This window comes from Gymnoscopelus braueri, assembly GCF_963280865.1.
Source record: "Gymnoscopelus braueri genome assembly, chromosome: 14".
NCBI classification, from domain to species: domain Eukaryota; kingdom Metazoa; phylum Chordata; class Actinopteri; order Myctophiformes; family Myctophidae; genus Gymnoscopelus; species Gymnoscopelus braueri.
In genome coordinates, this window is record NC_137619.1 from 16,818,340 (window position 1) to 16,846,274 (window position 27,935).

Genomic DNA, 27,935 nt, shown 5'->3' on the forward strand with positions numbered 1-27,935 from the left:
CATGGCGGTCTGCTGAAGCGAGTAGGATTTGTTGTTCATGAAGTTATGCTGCAGTGCATTATTAGCAGAACAGCTCCGTTGTTTACCACGCATCTCAAGAAGGCATCGCCAGGGAATAGTTTGTACTTTAAACAACAATTTAGGTAGGTCCTCGACAGGTAAATACCACAACTTTTTATAGTACTAATTTAAGCTCATTGTGGGCCATTGTATTGTCTCGGCCCGTTGCTATTCATCTAGTTAGGGCCGGATACCGGCTACATGCTAGGCTAGCTGGAACCAAAACTAGCTTTGAGACTAATATCATTTATGATGTGTTCACACTATAAATGCTGCATAGAACTGAACTCCACGGAACAACTAGATTAGGACTATCGGGACGTGCTTTGGTCCTTTCTCAATTTCTCAAGCTAGTTAGCTACTGCTTCTTTCTGGGGGTTTTTTTCTTTCTTTTTTATTTTTTTTACACAGGGTAACAACGTTAGTCAGTCTTGACGTTACGGTACAGTACAGTACAGTAACGGTTGGCTAATGAAGAGCTGTCGAAACCCAAGTGGATGGCGTAGTTTGTTGTTATAATAGTTTAAAGGGTGTGTTTATGCAGAGCCGGGACCGCAGGGGCCCAAGAGTCAGGTGCGTGTGGGCCCTCTACAACACTCTGGTTCTCAAACACTGGGTCGCGGGCCAATTGGTATGGGTCACGAGTAAATGTCAAACATAAAAACGAAAAAGAAATGCATGAATAAAACAAAATCTATAATTTTTCAAAATAATTTCATGAATAATTTTGTGTTTTTTTTTTTTTTTTAAGACATTCGATAAATAAGAAAACAAATAAGTAGTGAAAATAGCCTATCTACGTGAACTTGTAGATCTGCTATTTTCACTAGTTTGGGTACCGGACAAACATCTAATTTCTCTTTTGGGTCTTGAGCTAAAAAGTAAGGGAACCACTGCTCTAGAAAATTGAGCCAAATGTGTGTGTGAGCCTGACCTTTTTTTAATTTCAGAAGCTGAACTAAAAAGGCCCCACATACATACAAAGGCACGTTTTATTTTATGAACAGGCTAAATAGCCAAGTGGAGCCGAGCCAGTGCAGTAAGGGGCCCCTGTCAGTCAGAATATGTTGGCCTCATGGGATTTTCTACAGGGTCCCAAAAAGTGTCAAGAATTGCCTCCGTACAAGAAAGGCCAACTACTTGGTTTTACTGTCCTGACTGGGTGGCCAAGACCGTGTTGTCACATTTTGTGAGAGAAATAAGCAACCGGGTCTAAGAAAACAAGCCCAAAAGAAGAAACTAGGGCACTAGGCCATTATGAGCACTTAAAACCTGTATACATTGAAAATGGCAGATCTGGAAGTTCTGGAAGAGCTTGTAGATCTGCTATTTTCAAAATATTTGGAATATTTCTTTAAACACTAGAAATAAACAACCTGCAACTACCAATATTTAGAAGCAACTTTACAGGGGAAAAAACACTTTAAAAAAGGGGACATCAGTGGCCCAAGACCACTGGACCTTCCTGGAGTCAGTGGTTTTTGAGCACACATGGCATGACTACTACTGTACCATGTACTGTATGTGTCAGGCTTTAAACCCTAGCTCATCATGTCATTATCTAACTGGTTCAGAGGTCTTGACTCTTATACTGACTGACTGGTTGTTGAAGGCCCCCCTGTCCCTTTGGCACAGGTGAGAAGGTCTTTTATATGCGAGTGTCATGTGTGTGGTTTTGTTATTCTATAAGCCTTAACTATTGGCTGTTTTTAACAACTTTTTACTCACCAAAGTTACTATTACAGTGTTACCCTGTATCTGATTTAATGGGAATAGAAATTATGTGTATACTTTACTTTTTTTACATTTTTTACCACTTTTAAAAGCTGGGTAAAGATTAGGTGGTGGGTTTCAAACCTGCTGATAACTGAAATGTTGAAAATAGGCTGTACTACTATATAATGTCACATACAAATGCAATAAATATATTTAAATTGTAATATTATGTATATTATGTGTTGCTCAGGTCATGCACTGGTAGCTGAGTCTAATTGAGGAAAATGAGCTATGGATGGCAAACTACTGAGCGGAGAAAGATGATCGAGTACTTTTGATTTAGATGGAATGTGAAGCGTGTATTAAAAAGAATCCCTGTGCATTCCCATTCCAAAGTATGTTATTATATGGTGTTCTATCCATGCGAATACTCAGGCAGTTGTGTAGCTCCATAAAGAACCTCTCACTCCGCTATACAGCTCCGAGATGAGGTTCTATGTCGTTACCTTCCAGAATCGGGTGGACGTCCGCCAAGGCTCCGCTGTTTACCCTTTTGTATACGTCGTATCCCAAAACTAAATGGTAGATTCCAAGCCACACGGATGTTTAAAGTTTGGTTCGGCGCATAACATTTTAGGAACGGAGCGAAACTATATATAAATATTGGGAACATGAATTTTAGTTGGTTAGATATATTTGTGAGCAGACAGTATTCAGAGCTGCTGTAAAGGTAGAGCTGGAACAGTCAGCAAATTGCAATGACATGCAAATTAGCCTAATAGCAATGAATTGATCTAATAGTCATTTGTTGCCATGTTAGGTGTATGGCCTTTGTCCAGAGTTGGGCTGAATGTCCTGTTGATCTACTCTGCTGTTACCTTCTCTCATTGAGGGCTCTACCATGAGTTGGGGCCTAAAGTTGGTATTGGTGTATGTATCTGTATGTGTCAGTGACTGTCTATTAATATTCATAGAAAAAACAAAACGCCTATAACTTTTGTCCTTAACGAATTCTACACCCAAATGAACAGTGATGTCACTTTTAGGTGTTTCCCTGGGTGCAAATAATATAGGCTTAGAAATACTAATCAAAACATATTGTGAACAGGCCTGGAGAGACAATATTGGCTAAGCACACTGCAACAGGTGTCTCTTTACTGTAGGTTTGAGTTGATATTAATGTGCCTTTGCTCTGCAGGCTACTGTCGTCCTTGCCCCTCAGAATGACCGACCCGGCTGTAAATAGGGTGGTGAGTGACATCATTCGCTCTCCTGAGGACAAGCGTGTATACAGAGGCCTGGAGTTCACCAATGGATTAAAGGCTGTGCTGATCAGTGACCCAACCACAGATAAATCATCAGCAGCACTGGATGTACAGATAGGTAATGCCATCTCACCTCTTTCACTTGGATGTGTGCATATTAAAAATCCTTAATCCATTAAGACCACAATGGAAACATGTTCCTAGGACTTTTTTTGTGTTATCCTTTTAGCCTTTATGTCTGACTGTACCTAGTGCTGTTTACATTTCTGACTAATAAAGCATTCAATCAATCAACGACCTGAGGCCGATTCTACAAATGCCTTCTAAACCAGTAGTTCTTTCAAGATTTTTAGCAAAAATAGCAGATGTACAAACTTGCAGCGTGGGACGCGCTGTGAGCTTGTATACATGCTATTTTTGAATAGCCAACGCTGAAATCTAAAATGACAGATACTTTCCTGGTTTTAATGGGTTAATGTTAGTTTTAACTATGACGAGTACAAATGGAACAAAATGTACCCGTGCGGAGCTATTGGGTTCCATTTGTACACTGCGTTACTTAACACGGAGAATTTTACTGTGTCATTTAAAATTTATTATTTATTGTGATCAATTAACCTAGATTTACTAGATTTTCCATTATACAGTTTACTCTGGAAATGCCAGTAAATGGTTTCAACAAAGTTCAGGGTTTAAATTATGGAGAAATTTGACAAAGTGCTTGCCTCTGAATGAGTCTACATGCCATGCATGACCAAGCTATCAGGCATGTTTTGCCTATAGCTGTAAATCTATTACTGATGAATCGGGGTATAAAATACAATTTCAAGGTGCTTTGGGCTTAAAGGACAACTTTGTTTTTTTACCATCAAGGTTTATATTTTAGCTTGTAATTAAAGTAAATAAAAGATGAGTGTTATATTTTTTTAATTTACTGCTTTCTATAGTTTTAACAATTTTTGCGATTTTTTTTTTTTTTTTTTTTTTTTTTTTTTTTTTTTTACAGTGGGCGGGGGCATTCGGGCAGGTGGCTAAATATGTATTTTTTTACACAATAAAAAAGGTCCTGTGGTCTTTGATGGCCAGATGTGAGTTATATAGAAGAGCTACTGTAAATAATAATAAAGAAAACGGCGGGTTATTGTGTAAAAAAAGACATATTTAGCCACTGGACAGAATGCCCCCGCCCACTGTAAAAAAGATCGCGAAAATTGCTAAAACTGTAGAAAGCAGTAAATAAAAAAGTTAAAAAACAAAGTTGTCCTTTAATGAAGTCTTATTTTATTTTAGTAAGACCAGTTAGTGCATATGACTTTGCATCTAATGTAAAAGGCTTATGATCCATAAAATATGATAAACGATTGACTGGATTTCTGTGGCTCTATCACAGGTTCATTGTCGGACCCAGCGAACATCTCAGGCCTGGCCCACTTTTGTGAGCACATGCTGTTCCTTGGCACCGAGAAGTACCCCAAGGAAAATGAATACAGCCAGTTCCTTAGCGAGCATGCAGGCAGTTCCAATGCCTTCACCAGCGGAGAACACACCAACTACTACTTTGATGTGTCCCATGAGCACCTGCAGGGAGCCCTGGATAGGTAACGTGACGTCCTAATTAGTTGGTTGGATTGATTGATATTGCCTTTCACAGAAAGGAATTAGCCAGATTATGACTTCTCGGTATGTCCTTTTTTAAGCAGGTTTGGTCATGTTCAGACAGAGTGTGTCAGGTTTTGTTTGTCATTTTGGGTGTGCCCATCTTGTGTAATATGTATGTAGTATGCATCACTTCGTGACGCACCTTTTACATGCTTCTTAAAAGTGTACAAATGGCTGGGGCACGCGCTGCAATAATAGCAGAGACCATAGTGCGACTCTGCCATTTTGGTAGTTTGTCAAGTAAAAATCTATTTCTGAAGCTTCCTCTGGTCTTCTTGCTCTTATGGCCCAACATATTACCCTGCTCTGACAAAGCAGAGAACTCCTTAGTTTTTCTACTTAAGGTTATATTGTCTGCAGTTACATATGTTGTAATTATATATGAGATTAAAATTGTATTAATGTATTTAATGTAAAACAAGACATTTCTAAGGAAAAGCTTAATCGAAGTTGCTTCATGCAACTGGACACTGGTAAATGAAAGCACATTTCAGACTTGCATACTGTACATAATCCCATATGAATGATCTGCAAAAAATGCATAGGTCAAAGGGTAGTTCATCAGTTAGATAGGTCCAGACAATACAAGTGCCGTGTGAATAGGGTTTAAGCTACAGTAGTAAGTTGGTGGCACCCAATTGCAATAACATTCTTCTCTAACCTCTCGCCTGTTATTTTCTTTATTCTGTGTGAAATTTCATAGACATAATGCATGCACAGTCAAAGCTTAAAACCTTTAGACCTCTAGAAAACCTTTCACCATGAAAGGTATAGAGCCCTTGGGAATCTGGTCATCTAAGTATATGGTTTAAGTCAGGGGTGGGCGACTTTGATGATGGAGAGGGCCACTATATTTCCACACTCACTCCAGAGGGCCACATTGCCTATACTGTCTCTCCGTATTTGAACTTTTTTCGCCATTATATGTAGCAAAAATAGCCGATCTACTAGTGCTGCACGATTAATCGAAAAAAGATCGTGATCTCGATTCAGACACCTATGCGATCTCGATTTTAAATTATGACTATTTCTTTTTTTTTTTTCCTTATATTTTTATATTTACAAGAGAATTGTGTGAGAATCGTGATCTCAATTCTTATGGAGGAAAATCGTGATTCACATTTGAGCAAGAATCGTGCAGCACTACGATCTACAAGCTCAAAACGTGTCGCAGTGCGCCGCGTTTTGAGCTTGTAGATCGGCAATTTTTTTTATTGGAATCCTGAAAAGTAACTTATTTAATTTCAAATGCATTTAGTTATACTTAACTTTATGAACTTAAATACCAGTAGGTATGATGAACGACTGTAAATATTCATTATTCCTTTTACATTTTTATGGTGATACTGATATGGTTATTCTGTAGTGATGTTGTTTTTCCTTTTCAATATACCTTTGGTCTACTTAAGAATCAAGATCAATGTCGTATGTTCATCGGAGTTGTTTACTTATCAATATGCAAATGCATGTTTGTCCAACAACTTTATCTGGCTCCAATTACTACTGCTAGCCTTGTTGGGCTGGCGAGAGTACACCGTAAAGTCCTCAGTTTTCATTGATCGATTTGTAACTCTTGAGTGTACAATTGTAACAAATGGACCTGTACAGCATTTTACAGAGTAATCGGCAGTGTAATTCGCAACATTTCCTGAAACCATAGGCATAGGGTGAGACCGGAGTCTTCAGTGTCACAAGCTTTCTTCTCGTGTGTCAACGCAGCTGCTTGAGAGAACATGGCATTAGGGTGGAAGAATTTCAACTGTTGATGGGATAGGATTACCTACTTATTAATGAATGATTGTCCAGCCAGCACCTGTTTCTGTGTCATAGGTTAATTGTTGTTGTTGCCATCGAATTGTGACTTGTGAGGACCATCTGGACTGTAGGGAAGGAAAGGACAGTGCACAAGACTGTTAAAATATTGATGACTTAGTTTGCTCCCTTTTGAAAAACGCTAATGAACACCATTATGTTGTGAGGGGAACGTCTATGTCAGAGCCGTTTCCAAAGCTACTAGTAAGCATAGTCATGTTATAATTATTTGAATGACATATCTCTTTGATTAATGAATGTTCAGAGTGCTAAGAGACAAAAAGAGAAACAATTATAGCCCTGTTTCTTTGCAAAGAACTCTCAATGTCAGATTTTAGAGCCCTAATTATTACACATTTGCATTTTTCTATCGAGCCTTTTATTTATACTTAACAAGCATAAGCAAGCATGAACATGCGGTTGGCTTAAACGACTAGCTGATAGGACAGAGGGCTATGTTTGGTCAGATCAGATGTCGGATTGATGTAACTACAACTTTGTCTGTCTAGCCAATTTATTTGCATGGCAGTTGATCACACTAAAACATGCAAATGGTTTTGCATCTCTTTGTGCCAGGTCTATTAGCTCTTTGTGCAAACTAATAACCAGCCCAAAATACTTCTATTTCTAAAGAAAATGTCTTGGAGTTGAGGAAAACCCTGAGATGAATCCAGTCTGTAGCAGTTTTTATGTTCTATGCCTCTGTAGGTTTGCCCAGTTCTTCTTGTGCCCGCTGTTTGATGAGAGCTGTAAGGACCGTGAGGTGAATGCTGTGGACTCAGAGCATGAGAAGAACCTTATGAATGATGCCTGGAGGCTGTTCCAGTTGGAGAAGGCCACTGGCAATCCCGACCACCCCTTCAGTAAATTTGGAACAGGTATTAAACACATTTACCCTGGCGACCTCATTTTAGGAATGTCATAGGTGAAGATTTTCAAAATTGTCAGAAATAATAAAACTAGCATATCTAGTACAAGCTCAAAATGCTTGTAGATCAGCTATTATCTCTGGGTGACACTGGCTTGCAACCAAGTATAAATCAGACTTGTGGCTCATTTGTGAACAGATTAAGTATTCCAATTTCATTCAATGAAGCATCAGTAACGTATCTGTCACCCAGGTGTTGCTAATTACGAACCAGACTGCTTCTATTAATTAGAAGTACATTGTACAGTATGGTGTACAATTTGATATTTATTAGCTATGAAGGAATTCTGCACATCTGTTCTCGTTCGTAGTCTCATAGAGAATTACTGTGCTCCTGCATTACACATCTGCCAATCAAAATGGCATATTTTCCCTAGTTGGTTGACATTCCAATAACATCTTTCGACACTGATCATTAATGACTATTTCATTCAACTGGCAACACAAAATGTTACATGGGAAACCAGTCCATTATGTGTAGGGAGCTTACCTTCCACTACAGTATGTGATGATTGCTGTGGATTTAGAAAGGCTCTAAGCCCATAATAGCCAGCTGGTGGCAGTGTTGAGTTATACAGGCTTTAATCCATCTAAGAATAGAACTGGATCAGGTCTGAAACAGATGCTATGTCAAAGGGACATGATACAAGTACGATTTGGACACGCAACACAAAACTCTCGTAGAAATGCTTGTTCTAATTGTCTCCAGGTGGCGTAGATGTAATTTTATGGTAGTGGCCTTTTGAAGGTGTCATTAACAATTGGCTAGATATCTTTTCTGCCTTGAAGGAAGGACTAGATGACGTAGGCTGTTGTAAGTGGAATAGATCTTGTAAACAGGGCAGACCTGCAGCAAGTGCATGCTAGTGAGTTGGCTTTACTTTGGAGATCAACTCTGATCAGGGAGGTGACCCCCCCACGCTTGACAATTATAAAGTCACTCCTCAGTAGGGATGTTAATTGCAAAAAAATTGCATTGCAATTTATTTTTGCGGGGATATATAATAAAGAATGAATTTTAGAGTCAATAAGGCAGTTTAATACGACTCAACATGACATGTGTGCATGTTGTATGTTGAGTCTATGTTCCATTTAAATTATTAAATATACAATTTAATTTAGCTATATAAATTATGCTATTCATCAGAATTATGATACTGTTCTTCCAGATTTGTTATGAAAAAGACAGACGTAGCTCATTTTCCATCTATTAAGAATTGTTTAATGCAACTTGACTGACTTGACTAGTTTGCTGTAACATTTTTCACATACAGTACTGTACACAACTGACTATTACACATCATGTATAACTCATGTTTGTGCTGCTATGTCATTCTAAAGGTCAGCCTGATCTTAATACATAGCCACAGATGTTTACTGTCAGAGAGGCTGTTGTTGACTCCCCTATAGCACTTGTTCTTTAACCACTTAAACCCCAGAATCCGTATTCTGGGGAAAACCAGAATACCAGATCTGCTATTTTCTGCGAATATGTTTAGTGTAGAGTGAAAACGGAAGATACACTACTTGGTAGAGCGGAGTCCCATAGGGCTCTACAGTATGGGGTTTAAGTGGTTGACTGTCATTGTGATTGTTAATCTGCATCATTGCTAATTTGTTTTTCCAAAGTCTCTACAGTCAGTCATGGAGTCATGTGATTTTGAAAATTGGACTAGAAAAGACCTGTCAAAGATGTCAATACACATTAACATATCAAAAGGTTTAGGGGACATTTTGTAATTATTCCTTTTGTCTCCAATTATCTGACATTAATGTCAGGCTTGGCTGCTTGGATATCTAGTTATGTTGAGGGAGACATAACCCAATTTACACATTTCATGATTTTCTACAGGGCCCTCCCTGGTGATCAATTCAACCCAAAAGGATGCCTGAAATTGCCTAGTGGAAACCCTGACCAGCACATGGTTTTCTCCTTAATTATGGAGAAAAAATATATGTTTTTGTAATTCTATAGTCTTGATTGTTTTTTTTAGGTAACAAATTGACCCTTGAAACAAGACCTGTTAAAGAAGGAATTGACATCCGCCAGGAGCTCCTGAAATTTCACTCCACATTCTACTCTTCCAACCTAATGGGACTCTGTGTGATAGGAAGAGGTGAGATCACATCCACTATTACATAGTGAGTTTACAATAAGTAAACCACATTAACACTGGCGTCCCTATACTGGGGCAAACATTCAGTAAAGATAGCAGATCTACAAGCTCACAACGCGTCACAATGTGTGAGCTTGTAGATCTGCATGTGAGCTTGTAGTTTGGGTATTTCTAGGAAAGATATTTGATATAGAGGGGGAAAAAGGAGCAGACCTGGTATTGACCCCTGAGGAACACCGGTCGACGAAGAATATGCTCTTAAGTAGTTTTAATGTCCAATGAGATGTAGTTTGTCTTCTGCCCTCATCTGTATTATCTGCCCTCATGTTCAGAGACACTTGACGAGTTGACCACCATGGTGGTCAGTCTGTTTGGAGAGGTGGAGAACAAGAACGTGCCTATCCCAGAATTTCCTGAGCATCCCTTCCAGGAGGAACATCTCAGGGTGAGTGAGTCGCAGACATATCGTCCCATATGTCTCACATTTTACTAGGGATGCACAAAACGGAGGAAAATTAAGTGTGTTCTACTGCTCTGGCGAATACTTACTCAAAGTGGGTGGGCGTGTGTGAGAGAGAGAGTGAGAGCTATTTCTGTATTGCCTGCAGAATCCTCTTCTAGTTGAAATTTAATATAAAACAGCCAGCGGTGTGAACAATAAATCAATTTACTGTACTAACAATAAGGCCAATTACTATTATTAGCCTAGTTACTAGTACTAGCCTAAATTGCGATTGTAAACTGAACCATTCATTCAGTTTTTTACTTTATTTTTTTCCCCCTCCACTACAGCAATTCTACAAAGTGGTGCCTATCAAAGACATCAGGAACCTGTATGTGACTTTCCCCATCCCAGACCTGCAGAAGTACTACAAGTCTAACCCAGGACACTATCTAGGACATCTGATCGGTCACGAGGGTCCAGGAAGTCTGTTGTCTGAGCTCAAATCCAAAGGTTGGGCATGACGCTGCATGATGCTAACAATAGACATGCAGTGATATTTGTTTGACAAATAATGAAGTTAGATATGTGGTTTTTCAATATTAATCTTATAGTACTTGTCAAAAAGGAGCCTAATGAGTTTGCTCAGTTTAATGAATTTAAAATGCCTGAAGTGGTTCTTGTTTTGAATGCAATCTCTTCTCACATAATTTTCAACACTATTGGTGTATTTATGAACTGACGTTAAAGAACTTGCACTGTGCAATATTATGTAAAATAAACCTATTACTTAATGTGTGTTGGGCAAGTACAGTAGGTTCTCGGAGCCAAGGAGACTGTTTAGCTTCAAACAGTGTTCCAGGATTCGTGCTTATGCAGTGCTTGTCAAGAAAAATATTCTTCCTAAAATTGTGTAGAGCTGCAACTACCAATTATTTTCCTAATCAATACATCTTTCTATTACTTTTTTAATTAACCGATTAATCCATACTCAGACCATTTAATCAGTCAAATAAGGCGGAAAAGTACAAAATTATGGTAAATTCTCATTGCAAATCAATCTTTTAATTTGCTTCTAATTTCACGCTTAATAGTGTCTTAATAGTCTTTTTCATGCCACTCAGGCTGGGTGAACACACTGGTTGGAGGACAAAAAGAAGGAGCGAGAGGATTCATGTTCTTCATCATCAATGTGGATTTGACTGAGGAGGGGCTCTGTAAGTACACAGTCAAATTGTAGAAAGTGTAAAAAAAAAAAATTACAACTTTATTTTACAGTTTTTATGGTATATACACGTACAAATGTATAGCATTTTAAGAAAGTGTTAATTTAACAAATGGTACACTCGTTGGAGTTAAATTGTGTGCGTTGGGTCGTCATTTGTACTTGTCCTTTGCAGTGCATGTAGAGGACATCATCTTCCACATGTTCCAGTACATCCAGAAACTGCGCACAGAGGGACCTCAGGAGTGGGTCTTTCAGGAGTGCAAGGTGATCCATGCAGACATTGAATGCTTATCCTTGTGCTCACAAGGGGCATATGGTCTGTGCGCTAACTGGTCCGAAGCTGTGACTTAAATGAGATAAACAAGGACAAATTCAGCTCTTATTTCTGGCTATGAGAGACAGTATTATGGCAAATCACTGGCCACAGTGGCTGATGGATTCTAAAATGTTCTTTTCAGTTTCACTCTCTCTGCCAGAGATGATTTATTTTAATAGAAAATGACCTCTGAATTACGCATGTCTGGATCCCTGCCAGGCTCCTCGCGAACTCTACCACAACTGCCACAGTCCATCAGCATTCATTTGGTATAAATTTGTTTTAGCATCTCCTGTACTTTTGGATGAGCATGAAAGCAGGATGTAGAAAAGCTTGAAGTAACTGTCCCTTTTTAGTTTTTTGTTGGGCATTTTAGTTTAGGCGTACAGTAGGTAAAATTCTGCTGTTTTTTTTTTAACTAGAGTTCAACGTGTGCTCTCTCTTCCTGCAGGATTTAAACAACGTGGCCTTCAGGTTCAAGGACAAAGAGCGACCCCGTGGCTACACTTCCAAAGTGGCTGGTTTAACGCACGTAGGTCCTCTCTTTCATCTGCAGAGTTTGTCTCCAGGGCAACACACTGCAGTTCATTATGCCTGCGAGTGATGTCATCAGGCTGGTGCTTCTGCCTACATCCATGACTTATAGAGAAGATGGAGTCATTGTACTGTCACAGTATTACTACACTGTGACTGTGTGATTACTATATATGACATGGCTGTCATAGAATCCTGCTCTACTAATAATAGGACGTATATTTCTGTGTGCACACAGCTGAAATGTTCTGTGTTTCTGTTGCAAATTTTGGCATACTGTTTCGCACACTAAAATAATGTGAAATAGTAATTGATGGGAGATCTGCACACTAATAAACAAAAGAGAGGGGCGTACAGCATACCTTTTTGGTATTATGCTCATGTTTTGATGGTATGCATGCAGGTTTCCTAACACTTACCTTGCCAGTGTTGAAACATATTCACCTAAACTAAAGTCACTGCACCTGTAATGTTGCTTTACATGAGAAGTAGAGAGTTTCAACTTTCATCGCATTTGGTGCTCAACATAAAGTGGCAGTTGAACCCGACATGTGAACTTCCCGATTAAACGGAAGAGATTTCCCAAAGTTAAGTTGTCAGTACTCCCAACCACTTTAAAGATAATTTGATTTCTGTTTCAGTACTACCCACTGGAGGAGATCCTGGCAGCGGAGTACCTTCTGGAGGAGTTCAGACCAGATCTGATACAGATGGTGCTGGATAAGCTGAGACCAGAGCATGTCAGGTCAGTTCTAGTACATCACCCCCCTCTAGCAGAGACGCAATGTTGGGCAATGTTTGCAGTCTCTTTTAAGCACTGTTGGCATAACAGTTAAGTTCTTTTTTAAATTCATCTCAAGGCAGGCATGGCTAACCTCAAGTTAAAGGTACAACATAGAGAACACCAACAACATAGAGTTGCTGGTGATTATTGTTTTCGCGATTGTGAAAATATTGTAATAAAGATCTCTGTTGTATGTATGCGAGTCACTGTGTAATTATGATACAGTGCATTGAGATATTGTGGACAATGTCATGAAACTTCATATATTACATCTCTAACTCAGTATTTCGTAATTATGATGCAATTTGGTGTTCAAAGTTCAGGGTTCCAAAATGGTCAATTATTGAACACATTGTCGTACATTACTTGATCTAGTCTCATCTATAGGAGGAGACTGGTTGTATCTGAAAGCTTGTCTCAAGCCATTGCACTTCCCTGCATTGGATTTCCTAGATGGCATAAGACTATTATGTAAAATGTCATCGAAGTTTGCCCTTGTTTGGTTTGGATAGTTTGGAAAGTATTTACTTTCTTGGGTTCTGTCTTAATTCCAGGGTTTATATTTTACTCCATCTCTGCATTCAGTACTTTGTGACATAAAGGCCACATTTCAGCAAGGAGAAAGGTACAGTACCTCTCACAAAAGCTGAGTTGTATTGAACTTGGTCCAGTCATATACAGTGTAATTGGCCAGGATATCAAAGAATCACTTACTAAGGAGGCCTGAAGTGAACTGTCAGCCATTTTGCTCGCACCATTCCCGTTTTACGGTCTTGAGATAACAAAATAACTTCCTTCTACTTACAAAGTGTTGCCCTGCTTTGATCTTTAGATCAGATTTAGCTTTTAAAATATCTGCCTTGAAAGTAAATGTGAGGCAACGCTACAGATTCAATTTTCTCTCCAACTTCAAAAGCATGTTGGTTACTTTGTGCGATAGATACCCGGTGGATACCTTATCCAGTTTTGCTCTCAGTGGACGGAAATCGCAGGCATCCTAATAGGATTTCACCTTGGCTGTTAGTGATGTTGTCTTAAACTGATGTGTTATGTTTGTCCATGCACAGAAAAACATTGATAAAGTATTATGCCAAATGAGACTGTCATCTGATAGCATAGGTTTATATGCACTTAGGTCTGTTTGCTTTTCCCAGTTGACTCAACTTTCTGGAACCAGAAACTCATGTGAAGGGCATACGGTTGTGGCGGAACGGCCCATAATGGGTAGAGGGGCTCTCTGGGAATCAGAAGGTCTCCGGTTCACCCCCCAGCCCCGGTCTGTGTGTTGAAATGTCCATGAGCAAGACACTTAGCCGCTAACTGCTTCCCGCTGTATTAATGGTGCTCACTGCAATAGTTAGGATGGGTTAAATGCAGAGGCCAAATTTCACTTATGTGCAAATGTACTGTGACCCCCTTTTACTCATTGAAATGTCTGAAAATAATAATCACACTTGGCTGTTAATAAAAATCAGCGATCAGATTTTACATTGACCCTAGTCCTACTAATAGTCATTGGCTGGATGTTTGCAAGAGAGCTCTATTCTCAGCGCTACTTTGCGATTGATCAATGCCGAGTTCACAGTTTAACATTTGGCTGTCAATTGAGATGGCACATCTTCTAAACATAGATGGTCAATAATAGGTTGGCGAAACACAGATACATTAGCTACTACCACAGTCACCCTATTAATAGAAAACTAAGACGATTTGAAAGGTGCTTGGATCTAATGTCAAGGTTTGGAACACTGGAGCCCAGTATAATATAGTGCGTACATTTAAGAAGCTTTTAGTGGTACAGATTTAAAAACATTAGACAAAAAATGAATACATTAACAAGCTTTTAGTGGTAGGGGTTAAATACAAATTAAATACATATACTGTAACATGACCTCGTTACGTTCTCTCCTCTTCCCCCTTTAGAGTCGCGGTGGTGTCAAAGTCGTTTGAAGGGCAGACGGACAGAACCGAAGAGTGGTATGGCACACAGTACAAACAGGAGGCCATCGCTGAAGACGTGCTCCAGGTGAGTCACTGCACTCACAGGGATGCTCCCATGGGAGGATGCTGGCGCTGTGTGCAAGCAATCTGTAATATGATTAAACACTTGAAACCTGGTGTCCTTATTCTAGGCATGTCATTAAAGGTGAACATTCTGCTAAAATAACAGATCTACAAGCTCAGCTATTTTTGGCGATGACATTTGGTTCAGAGCCTTCGGGACCTTGGTCAACAAAGCATATAGGTTTAAGTGGTTAAGGTGTCAAACAAATGTCTTATCCTTAGGCTCTTCTTTCAGCTTTTCCCATTCTTTCTCAGTTCTTTGCACTTGTTCACATACGTTTTGTTTTTCTTGTTCAGACTTGAATAAATATTGCTTTGCTTCTTGGATTTAGCAAAACACGTGTGTGTGTGTGTGTGTGTGTGTGTGTGTGTGTTTTCTCAGAAATGGGGAAATGCCGACCTCAACGGCAATTTCAAGTTACCTATGAAGAACGAGTTCATCCCTAGTAAATTTGAGATCTACCCTCTGGAGAAAGACTCTCCAGCCTTCCCCACTTTAATCAAGGCAAGTGTTTCTGCTCGTTACTTCACGCCAGCAGACAGTCATGAAAGCTTGTCTGCTTATTTTGGTCGGAGAGTCTCTGTTCTTCCTCTTTCATATGATGATAAGGCAGTGTCAGGATTGAGACATGAATTTAGCACTGGCACTGCCATCACTGAGATCAGAGGAGGTAAGTTATTAACTGCAGCTTACATGTTCTGCTCTCTCGAGGAAGGACTGGAGAAAAGCCTTGGTACTTAACTTTTTTCTTTAGTGTTATACACCCTGCTGAGTACAAAGGCAGTAACATGTTCTGTTAACATAATTAAATCAAATTTATTAGAGCAAGCACACAAGGCTTTCGGGCAGATTGTTGTGATGTACTTTGCTGACTTTGCTGAATCTACATAATAGACTTTTGAACGCAAATAAGAAGTGTATGTGTTTTGAGAAGTTATTTTTCTCCCTCTCAGGACACTGCTATGAGCAAGGTGTGGTTCAAACAGGATGACAAGTTCTTCTTGCCCAAGGCTTGTTTGAACTTCGAGTTCTTCAGGTGCGTAACTAACTATGTCTCTTGTTGGGCATGCTAATGCAACCGGTATGATGTGATGCATTGCTCTTTGGCCATTAATAATTCAATTTGCTTCTTACTGCTTTATGCTACAAATCTTTCCCACTCTTTTAGTGGAATCTAAATCAAAACCCCACGGCTGCTGTATGCAATAAATGTATAGGTTTTTGTTGCATATATAGGCTATAGACGGCTTAAGTTCACAGTGCATGTTGACAAAGGATGCAAACACATGTCTTTGCACATTTTGAGGGGACAGTGGGAAATAACAGTAGGAAATAACAATCACTAATATATAATATATGAAGTTTCATTCCAAAATGAAATATCCACCACAAATAACTCATTATAAAAAGTTTTTTGAATATATATGTATACTGCATGTATTAATATAGAGCACATTACAGGGAACTGTTGCCATCAAGGGTCCATTTAGAATATTGTCTGACTGGTTTTTAAATGGAACCTTTATGTACAACTTTTGGAATGGAACCCTTCCTATATATTTGACATTCACTAAACAGCTAAACATCTAAAGGAGATTAAGCCCTTTTGATGAATTCCCATATCTTGGTTTGGGGTACCTGTTTCTACCTGTGTGGTGTTTGTTCTGTGTGATTCACCACTGCCATTTCCTCTACAGCCCGTTTGCGTATGTGGACCCCTTGCATTGTAACATGGCATATTTATACCTGGAGCTCCTCAAGGACTCCCTCAACGAGTATGCATATGCAGCCGAGCTAGCTGGCTTGAACTATGACCTCCAAAATACCATCTATGGGATGTATGTAAGTATTCAGACACCCCTCTCGATCGCCCTCAGCCTTACATCACCTTCCCTCGGGTCATCCCAGCGTGGGCCGCCGCATCCCAAGCCAGACCTGGGCTGAGTAGGATTTGCAAATACTTGTCATAGATTGTTTTTGCCTTATTTCTGTGCCCAGAGGGGTGGGGTTTGCCAAGCCAAAAACTATACAGCAACCAATACAGATTTTAGAAGTCGGTTTACTGTTCAGTGATCAACTACTTCACGCGATGCCATTCTGCTGACGTGGCAACCCTAACCATCCAGTACTCTGGGCAGAATAAAACAAACTAAGTATAATCTGCAAGTGCTATTCGACTCAGGTCTGGTCTCAATCCAGCCTCTGTTCTGTGTCGGTATCCTTTGCCTCTTCATCTTTCTTTCATCTTCCCTCCTCCCTCAGCCGCCTCCTTGCAAACCTAGTCGACCACTCAGTGGGGTTGGTGGTAAAGAACGAGGGTCCCACCTGTCCTTTTAGACTTGATAGGCATCAAAGCAGACTTAATAGTTGAATTTCTAAACTGAAGGTGGATGCAGAGGAAGCGGACACTTTCACCAGCAGTAATATTAAAACCCTTCTCTGTCAGTGTCCTGGACAGGGAGCCGGTCCCCAGGCTGCATATACATACTCATAATCATTCTTCTTATCTTTTCTTTGTCTGACACTTCTTTTATTTTGGGTTTGATTTGCATCTCTCCTTCCCCAACAAATGTCTCTTATATATATTTTTCCCCTATTGTTTTGTTTCTCCTCCTCCATTAGTCGCTACCTATACACAGATCCCCTGCACTGCAACATGACCTACCTGTTGCTCAGGTTGTTGAAGGATGATTTAAAAGAGTATACATATGCAGCCCGCCTGGCTGGGCTGGTCTATGGGGTAGCCTCAGGGAATAATGCCATCCTCGTAAGTAACGTCGTCTCCCTTCCGCGGCCTGCAAGGCCACTGGTGGACCCAGGAAGGGGAACCCTGTTTGAGGCTTTAAGAGTGTGCAGGGCGAGCTTGGGTTTTGCTTCTTTTTTGCTCCTTTCTACTGCTACGCTCTACCACTGGGCTACTTGCTGACATGTTTTTTTGTATGGGTTTTGTGTGATGTACGTATGTTTGTCTTGCCGTGATTTGTTCCACTCAGAAGGAGGGGTAGGTCACCTAAGTGTCACCTTGTCTTTGTATCCTCTGTCTATACCAGCTGCTTGTCATGTCTAATGCATTCAGATGGTGTGTCCAGAGGTCGGAAGAGGAGTTGAGCAACCAGATAGCAAAGTGGTTAGGACGCATTCCACATGGGTTCAAATTCCTGGTAGAGGGCCCCTGGTTCGATTCCGGGCGGGCCTGACAGTCTGCTGCATGTTAATCTGATTGTATTAATTGTAAAATAAATATGGATATGATGTCGTTAACACAATAAAGCAAGGCAACTATTCTTTATTTAGATTTAATTTAGGCGTTATATGCTTTATTTCAGAATTCACATAGACAGGAAACCAAGGGCAGAGAGAGGAAGACATGAGAGGCAAGATGGGAGTCTGATTCAGACTCTGGTTCAAGTAGCATATACTGTACATAGTCTGTGCACTAACAGGCTGAGCAACTAGATACCCCAAGACAACTACTTCTACTGTAAACATAATAGGCATTTAAAACATAGAAATCCAAAGATAGTAGAATGGCATCCCTGTTTTTCAAAGCAATGTGCCTCTTCTAACCGACACGTCTCTGTCTAACTGTGGTTTGCTGTGGTAATGCGGTGTTCCCTCTTACCTGCCTTCTAACTTAACACAAATTCTTTCTGCACCCATTCTCACAAGTATTCTGTAGCCTCCTGTATGCTTTGTGTCGTCATTACTAAGGACAATTTTATGGTTGTAGTCATCTATTTTCCCAGACATTGGCAGGTTTGCACACACTTGGAACCAAGAGCTGGTGTTGGGGTTGACTTGAGTCAGCAGCACTGGTGGTGGCTGGCTGGATGCCCGTCAAGGTTAATGATGTTAGCAACAGATCACCGCTAATGTGTGACACCTCAGAGTCTGAGAGAAAAAGGGGGTGGGGGTTGCGTATTTCTGACAGCGTAGCCAGCGGATTTGCTGAATCATGAACAGCTATAAGATTTGGTTGATGTTGCAAAGATGAGTCGTATAACCTTGGCCGTGCATTTCTATTTTTAAAGGAGTAACTTACATAAAAATACGCTGCAGACACAACGTCATAGACCCTCACCCGGTGGAATCCAGGGCTTAGACTTGTGTTTGTATTACAGCAGGTGCTAATTTGAGGGTTCTTTTTCAGGTTAATAATCTACTAATGCAGACTGTCATATGATTTGGTTTGTTGGCCTTAACAACAGGCTGAAATTAGAATGAAACCCTGCTGTTAATACACAGTTAGAAGCATGGATGTTTACAATGGCATAGAATTCTGTGACCTCTGTAACAGGAATTAGCATTTAGACTGGCTGTCTGCCAGAGCAGTCAGTCATAAGTGTATCTTAGTAAGCACATAACATAATGGTTTGATCTCCCTCTGTTCGCTAATTTGAAACTCTTCATTGTATACCTTTTGCCTTTTTGTTATGTGGTGTTTAAGCTATTTTAGGCTAATTGACATTTTATCTGGTATACTGTTAATATTATCCTGTATTAATGCAGGACAGTAATGTAGAAGACCCCCAGAAAGTCTAGAAAATACTAACACTTTTTTTGGTAGGTTTGTCAAAAAAAGAATAAAATAAAGAATAAAATCCGCTCTTTTTTTTGGGAGGGGTGCGGGTTAAGTCCTAATTAACACATTTTCAGTAATTGCAGACCCATGTTATTTCACATTTCAATTTGTTCTTTTGAGGAGCACATCCTAAGCTATAGAATGATATTCACGTCCATATTATGAACCACCGTCAGCAAAACCTGCATTGAATTGGAATCCAATGAATAGACTTTTTCATGTAATGACACTCACTTGCCTTATCATCTTCTGTGTGCCACAGCTGTCCGTGAAGGGCTACAACGATAAGCAAGACATCCTTCTGAAGAAGATAATTGAGAAGATGGCCGCTTTTGAGATAGACGAGAAACGATTTGACATCATCAAGGAAGCGGTAATGGCTTACACCGTTTATGGCATCTCACTGTGACAAGTCCATCCATGACATAATTTGATATGACAGGCACTAGCCTGCCATTTAAACCTCCAGATGGAACGTTTTACTTTATTTCTCGTTCCATTGCAGAACTTCAAAGAGACGGCAGTGTCTCTTTCTGTTATCATTGAGACGGTAGTTCTGATATACTGAGATCTTTTTGGGGGGCTTAGGATTTCTGGCTAATGGTGATCTGGTGGCGAACTGAAAGCTGAGAGGCAGGCAGCATAGGAGAACACAGAAGGAGGGCCTGGGTCATAGCATAGGCCTACAGAGGCTGCTGTGGGTACAGAGATGGGGTGTGTGATTATTACCTGATTATGAGTAACAGTGAACTGACTTTGACTTCTCCTCCAGTACATGCGCTCTCTGAATAACTTCAGGGCAGAGCAGCCTCATCAGCATGCCATGTACTACCTCCGCCTGCTAATGACTGAGGTTGCCTGGACCAAAGACGAGCTCAGAGACGCTCTGGATGGTGAGACAAACACACCTCTCTCCATCTTTCTCTCTCTACCCTTCCCTTTTCTGTCTGAAACTGCCTTCCCTTGTGCTCATTAAACTGGGTGTACACTACAGGATTCAAATCTCAAACTTTTTTTTTTAATGAGGGAGACCGCAGACATAATGACAGATTTTAATTGTGTTTTAATACATTAGGGCCCCTGCATGAAAAGCAAACAATGAATGGACAAACAGTCCTATTGTACATGTAACCATCTTTTGTATTCAAACTCCACAGTGCTTGGTTTAGCACTTTTACCTTACTAAGTAAGCTTTTAAATTAGGTGGACGAAGATAAATGAAGAATGGCCGAGTTGTAGTTGGTATATTCCTGAATATGTGACTGAATTTGTAAGTCTGTGTATTAGGGATGTGATGGTGACTGACTTGTGTTTTTGTAAGTCGACGAATCAGAGCCAAGCATCCTCCATGACTGCATACCTCTGTATATAAACCTCCCAATACTTAGTTATGGAGTTTGTTCTGTCTGAAATCTTTTTTTGTGTTGCATATTTGGAAACCAGTGTAGTTTTTGAACATTTTTGAATACACAAAATAATGTAATTTTTTTTAGTATGGAGTTGAAAGTCTCTTATCACATCCCTAATGTGTGTTTAACCAGGCTGGCACTGCATTGATGGCAGTACACACAAAACACACACACACGCAAAAATGTGTGCCTTTTTCTCCGGATTTGCAGGCTGGGGAATGGCTCTGTGATTGATTGCTGTTGTCTGTGATTTGTATTCCAGATGTCACCCTACAACGTCTCAAGGCCTTCATACCTCAGCTGTTGTCACGGTTACATATTGAAGCCCTTCTCCATGGCAACATCACCAAGGAGGTTTGTTTGATTTTATATATACTACTTGGGGGGGCATTTTGTCTATGTAATAGAAAGTTCATGGGAGAGATGGGTCTTTCCTGGGACGAAGCACAGGCCAAAGCACGAGACAGGGTTCACTGGCAGTGTATGATTGCGGCCTTATGTCCCAACCGGGACGAAGAGGATAAGTAAGTAAGCAAGTAATAGAAAGTTCAACTCTTTCATATGAGGCCCCCACAGTCTGTGCATGTGTGACACCATCACAGTCTGGTGCAGAGAGATTATTGAATGAATCATTTGGCCAGCCACATAGAATAGTGTAGAAGGTTCGTCACAACATAAGTTATGTGATAGAAGTATTATGCCCTCCATATAGATACATGATAGTGTTTAATGTTTTTCTCCTCTTTTCATTCTGTCCTCTCTAGTCTGCTCTTGGCATGATGCAAATGTTGGAGGACACTCTCATTGAGGCTGCTCACACCAAACCCCTCCTCCCCAGCCAACTGATTCGCTACAGGGAGGTGCAGGTTCCGGACGGTAGGTCAAGTGCCCTCATTGAACATACCCACACACTCTGTTTGAAGTACTGTGAACATTACACCAGTCATGCCCATCCCCATGGCACAGGAGCGGAAAGGTTCCTAGTCCAATAGAATAGAATCGTCCCCACTCCTTGGGGTGTTTTTTGTCACTGTATATGTATATACTGTATATATGCACATACGTGAAATCTGTCTTCTGCAGTTACCCATGCTATAACAACTAGGAGCAATGAGTAGCCATTCACTCTGAATCGGCAATTAGCTGGCCTGGAATCGAACCTGGGACAACCAGGGCCTCTGGCTTCCCAGGCGGCCTCACTAACCACTCAGCTATAGCCGCATTATCCTTGTCTGTTTGTGTAATGACTGTGGGTATACATGGCAGTGGCACTCTGCTGAGTGAAACGGACGTCACTGAGCAAGAGGCAGACACACTTTCCCCTTCTTCCTTTTACGCACTTATGAAACACACACACATATGCTGCCCTCGTGATCACTTTAGGAAACTTGAGCATTGCAGTGAGGAAAAGCAGAGCCGTCAGAGGCCACCTGGAGACATCCTGTGTGCCGCTGAGGGATTTTCCGGGCCCGTTTCCAGCCTGACACATAGACGGAGAACAGGAGTGCAGGGAGAGGGAGTGAAAGATGTAAACATGATATTTGCTTGCCAAATGACTGACTGGCTGACCGACTCTGTTGGTGACACAAAGCATTTCATAGTTCCAGCAGCAGAAAGGCACCCGAGCAGGTGTTGCGCATAAATCTGTGGCTGTTATACCTTCATTACTGAAAGAAATGCATTGCGCCAGTCAACACGGTGCAGCATGACGATCGGTAGCTGTTTCAACTCGTGTGCATTCGCCATTATGGGTCTTTTATTTATTTGTTCATATGCAGAGGTGGCTCGTATTCACTAAGAATGCAGAGGAAACGAATGCTGGGCAATTATTTTAAACTCTAAGTATAATCTGCAAAGTTGAGTACTGAGGTTGCCCATATGCGTCTGCAGTCTTTTAAGGTTTTCTTTTAGAGACACTGCCATCAGGAACTTTTAACATCTTTTCTTGCATTCAGAGTGCTAAGTCAGCATATACACCAATATTTACCCACCTAAAACGGTACTACCTATATATATCTATAATATATATATATATTGCAAGCACATCCATCGTCCATTTTGGAGACATTCAGCAAAACGGGATGATTACATTAAAGAAGGCTGTTTCCACCATTCCAGAGAGTGTCATCAGTGAACTGGGCTCTTAATTTACTGTACTAAAATGTAAGTTTTCCTGTAGAGCTCTTCTACTCGACTGTACTAAAGCATACCTGTAGCCAACATGCTCAGCCAGCTCATCAGGTTTGCAGATTTCTTTACAGGGCATTTATTATACATGGAGTCGTTTTTCCTTTAGAAAAGAGATTCTGGACACTTTAAGGAATATATTCGGCACAGAGAACTTTGGAGAAGGAATCATTGCAAAGCTCTTGTTTTCTTCTTTTTAGATGCTCTTAAAACAGGAATGACAAAATAGCCATGGTCCTTAATAATTGTGTGTAGAAAAATCATTCAAACTTTATCACTGCAATACACTGAAAAATGGGTTTGTGAGAATGTGTTTTAAAAGTTGTAAATGCGCCTTCATCTGCCAGGTGGCTGGTACGTGTACCAGCAAAGGAATGAGGTACACAACAACTGTGGCATTGAGATCTACTACCAGACGGACATGCAGACCACTCATGAGAACATGCTGCTGGAGTTGTTTTGCCAGATCATCTCTGAGCCATGCTTCAATACACTGCGCACCAAAGAACAGCTGGGTGAGCCCACAAATGTGCAATTTTATTTATTTATTAAGCTTTATGTGTATAGCGCAGTTTAAAGGTGCTTTACAGACAACAGAATAAACAATTAACAATAAAAACTAATCAAATGGCTCTCACACTGTGTTTCTCCAGGCTACATAGTGTTCAGTGGGCCTCGCAGGGCCAATGGAGTCCAGGGCCTCCGCTTCATCATCCAGTCAGAGAAGGCTCCACACTACCTAGAGAGCCGCGTGGAGGCCTTCCTGCGCACCATGGAGAAGTCTGTAGAGGAGATGAGCGATGAGGCTTTCCAGAAGCACATCCAGGCTCTGGCCATCCGCCGTCTGGACAAGCCCAAGAAGCTGGCTGCAGAGTGCGCGAAATACTGGGGAGAGATTATCTCACAGCAGTACAATTTCGACAGAGGTAAGGCCTCTCAATCATTCTTAATTGTGCTTCACCTAGCAGATGCATCTTTTTGGGAGCATTTTTTCATAAGCTTTTCTGCCATTATGCTTCCTTCATATGCTGAGAGTTTCATATAAGCAATTGCGATGCCTGATTCATCTGTAATCTGCCAAAAGTGTGTTTAAATGTCTACTGAGGGAGAGGTGTTTATTAGTTGCTGGAGGCAAAAAGAATCGGGACACTGGCAGCTAACACAGCCAACCCCAAGGTCATAGGGAAACGGTGCAAGTCATTAGTCAAGACTCGCACACAATGCTCTATGGCATGTCTGGAGAATGGAGTGCCTGGTGGAGAAGGTTGCTCTTAGTTAGAAGACACTTTTAGTTCAGTGAGTTGAGATGGAGTACATTCCAGCTTTGTTCTACAGAAACTATGTTTAAAATGTTTCTAAAGTGAAAAAGCTGCTTCAAGGTAAAGTGTCTTTATGTAAAGAAAAGAAAGTCAGGTTATTCTTTTCAAGGCCAAAAGGAAATGCATCTAATGAAGTGGCAACAAATACATACATAAAAAAGCCTTTTTAACTTTTCTTGGCTTTCTTTTATAAGAGTACAAAGTTATGCACATTTTGTTTCTATAAACTTCTAAAAACAAAATAAACCTCTTTTCAAATGCATCCCTTGAGTTTGTGCACAAATATAAATTTAAAGTGATGAAGTGAATGCCAAGCTCGTTGTGGTTGTTTTTCAGATAACATCGAAGTTTCCTATCTGAAGACTCTGACAAAAGAAAACGTAATGCAGTTCTACAGAGTGAGTAGCACAACCTTCTTTGTTTGCTGTTATGGTGCAGTGTTTCTCCTTTGACACTGCACTTGCTCCACGCCCGCACTCAAATTGACATTGATCATTCCGGACACACGTGTACATGTGACTGGGGTGGTCAAACCCGGTTCTCTACCCAGTATGCGTACATGTTGTTTCAGCCTGTCTGGCCCTGGGTCTGCCTCTAAATAATGGCTGCTCGTTTTCAAACGCAGTCCCCCAATCGTCTCCTTCTCCTCAGCATCCTACTTCTATTCATAGCTGTGGGGGTGACACTGACATGGGCACGCTCGTAGCATATCGACTGCAATAATGACAGGTTGTATCACAGCCTGCCTGTTTCAAGGGGATAAAGGGCCAAGGAGACATGACCAGTGACAAGAATTAGCATATCTCCCCATAGCAGAAGAGCTTTTCAGAGGCCCCATGCAGAATAAGCCTAATGCAAGTCTAATGTTTGTTTCAGTATCGGCGACAATCACAGAAGCAGACTTTTCTTGCTTTTTGGTCTGAGAATTCACTCTGAATACAGATGAGTGTCTTCAATGTGATCATACTTATAGAAAATCTTAGCTGACATGTAGAGTCATGAAGACATGAGGAAGTGACATTGACTTATTTCTTTTTTACAAACCTGACAATGTTATGGAAATTATTAATTTCCATAATGTGTCCCTATAATCTTTTTCTGTGCTTTACTGATTAATTTTGCCGTAAAGACCTGGGAGACACATGATGCATTCAACAGAAACAAAATCTAACATTTTAACACAGGTGTTCATGATAATGGCATGGTTTTTCATTAGCAACAATCTGCCGCTTAACACCTTTACCGCCGGGCCCGTAGTTCTACGGGCCGTTAAATCCAACGGTTAAGCGCCGAGCCCGTAGTCCTACGGGCTGCGGTCTTTTCGCGCATGCGCGGTCCGGGTGCACTTTCGGAATTTTTTTGATCCACTTCCGTTTCCGGTTTGATGACAGGAAATAGAATTATTTGGGATCCGGTTTCGACGATCACGCCCGCTCCCATTCTACAGACGAAACTGAAACTCAATTCTCTTCCTGTAGTTTTTTCTCCTCGCATTTCACTGTTTAACGTAATCCGCTCTAACTCAAACATGGATGCCCCGTTTGACACGTGGTTTTCACTGGGAGATACAGGGAGATCTCGCGGATGTAAACAGACCGTTCACGGCTCAATCTTAAGGATTTTAACAAGATCTATGGCGACATGAAAAAAACAAAAAAACAACAAAAACACCTTGGCACTGGTGAGTACATTATGAGATTAACCTCTGGCGGTGGATGTGTTAACATATGTTTTCTAACTTCCTCTCTCTGTCCTTGCAGGAACTGCTGGCAATAGATGCACCCAAGAGACACAAAGTGTCTGTACATGTTCTCTCTAGGGAGATGGATTCTTGTGAGTATTGCACTATAAGGGCTAGGGTTGGTTGTGTGTGACTGAAAAGTGGCTTGTTGGTCAAGTTGTTGTTTTTTTACGTGTCAAAATGAATTGAACCTTGTTTTCATTTTAAGTGCTTATCCAGAGCGGCTTATAATAAAGTGCAAATGTTGAATAAGCTTCACCATCCTAGATCAGCAGGGACATGAAAAGCAGCCATTAGCAAGGATTAGATGGGTCAGAAACAGACAGTGTACCAATTATGCCACAGAGACCTGGAATAGGAAAAAAAATTGTTGGATGTATGAATCAATTCACGGGCATATTCGAGTGAATAGAGGAATATTTCATGTTAATTTTACTGCGCTTGTTGAAAGGAGGTGTTTTCAGTCTATGATGGTATAGAGTGGCATTACTAATGGAGATGGAGGGACAGAGCACTAACATGTCATTGTCCTCTCCGCTCCAGGTCCCATTGTGGGCGAGTTCCCTGCCCAGAATGATGTCAACCTGGCTCCAGCTCCATCCCTGCCGCAGGTAATAATGGTCCTATGATGTCTCTTAACCACAGGTTATATTTGATATGTCCACCTATTGACTGACTGTCTCTCTCAACAGCCTACTCAAGTGCAGGACATGACTGAGTTCAAGAGGAGTCTGCCTCTGTTTCCCCTGGCCAAGCCACACATCAACTTCATGGCTGCCAAACTGTAAAAGGGAGTGGCTGGCCCCCGATGGCCCAGAGCAGCATGGGCATACTGGGCAAGCCCACTTGGGAACACGGCTCAGCCCCCTCCCCCGCTTTCTTAACCCCACCCCTATACCCCCTCCACCAGTCACTTGGAGTCAGGAACACACTCGGTTAAAGCCCGCATGTGTGAGTGTGTGCGCCCTCTTGGGTAAGCGTGACCGCTTGTGTGTATGTGCGGCAGGGCGGAGCCACTAGAATGAGTGTATGTGTCACCAACGTAGTTGTGTTTGTCAGCATAACTGTGATCATGATTAGAGGTCGCATGACATCGGACTCGCCTCATGTATAATCTCTCAAAGACGAGGAAACACGCATTCACAATACTGCGTTAGGCTGTTTTAGAGGAACCTAGTACTGACTTTAAAGACCTGACCAGGGCCAGATCCCTGTCAGCCATGTTTGAATATCCTTCAGATACTTCATGATAGAAGTGTTTTTTTTTGTTTTGTTTTGTTTTTTTAATTGATTTATCCACAGAGACATGCTGCTTTTTAAATGAAGTGGAAGTTGTAGAGGTTATACTACATGGTACCTCCATGAAAATGAATTCCTTGATCTGACGCATGCTGGACCGGCAGCAACAAGGCAATATGACCTGCCCCCGAAATGTCACACAGACACTTTTAGATTACACCTGTACAACAGAATATTTTATTCAAATTTATGTATTTCGGAAAAATATATTTGCCTTACAAATATGGTTTTAATCCTGACATTAGTTTTGAGTCATTTTGTTCTTTTTATTTGCTTGTAAAACGTTGGGACCCTTTGAGGAGATATTGTGTATTGATAATTGTGTGAAGAAAAATATGCCCTGAATCTTTCTTTTTCTTTTCTTTCTTTTTCAAGTCGTATTATTCAACCATCGTCTCAGGGGTACCACAAAGTTTATTTGCTTTTAACTTCTATTGTTTGAAAAAAAAATAAACCCTTTTAATGATCCACA

The 27,935-nt window shown here is 40.8% G+C and overlaps 1 protein-coding gene across 3 annotated transcripts; it reads left to right on the top strand.

Annotated features, from left to right (window-relative positions):
- On the top strand, nt 1–27,935 carry ide (insulin-degrading enzyme). 3 transcript variants are annotated; one of them, XM_080450035.1, is made up of 25 exons: nt 1–143; nt 2,975–3,159; nt 4,432–4,639; nt 7,221–7,390; nt 9,435–9,557; nt 9,890–10,002; nt 10,350–10,512; nt 11,124–11,216; nt 11,400–11,491; nt 11,995–12,075; nt 12,719–12,822; nt 14,785–14,887; nt 15,308–15,430; nt 15,880–15,962; nt 16,624–16,768; nt 19,771–19,881; nt 20,281–20,401; nt 21,180–21,271; nt 21,682–21,793; nt 23,452–23,619; nt 23,758–24,030; nt 24,760–24,821; nt 26,184–26,256; nt 26,708–26,775; nt 26,857–27,935. In XM_080450035.1, exons 1-25 carry the CDS (start codon nt 46–48, stop codon nt 26,950–26,952), a joined length of 3,060 nt encoding a protein of 1,019 aa, XP_080306161.1. In that variant the 5' UTR covers nt 1–45; the 3' UTR covers nt 26,953–27,935. The 3 variants fall into 3 exon arrangements, with proteins under 3 accessions (XP_080306161.1, XP_080306162.1, XP_080306163.1); XM_080450036.1 differs by lacking the exon at nt 16,624–16,768 and adding an exon at nt 17,549–17,693; XM_080450037.1 differs by having other exon boundaries at nt 7–158.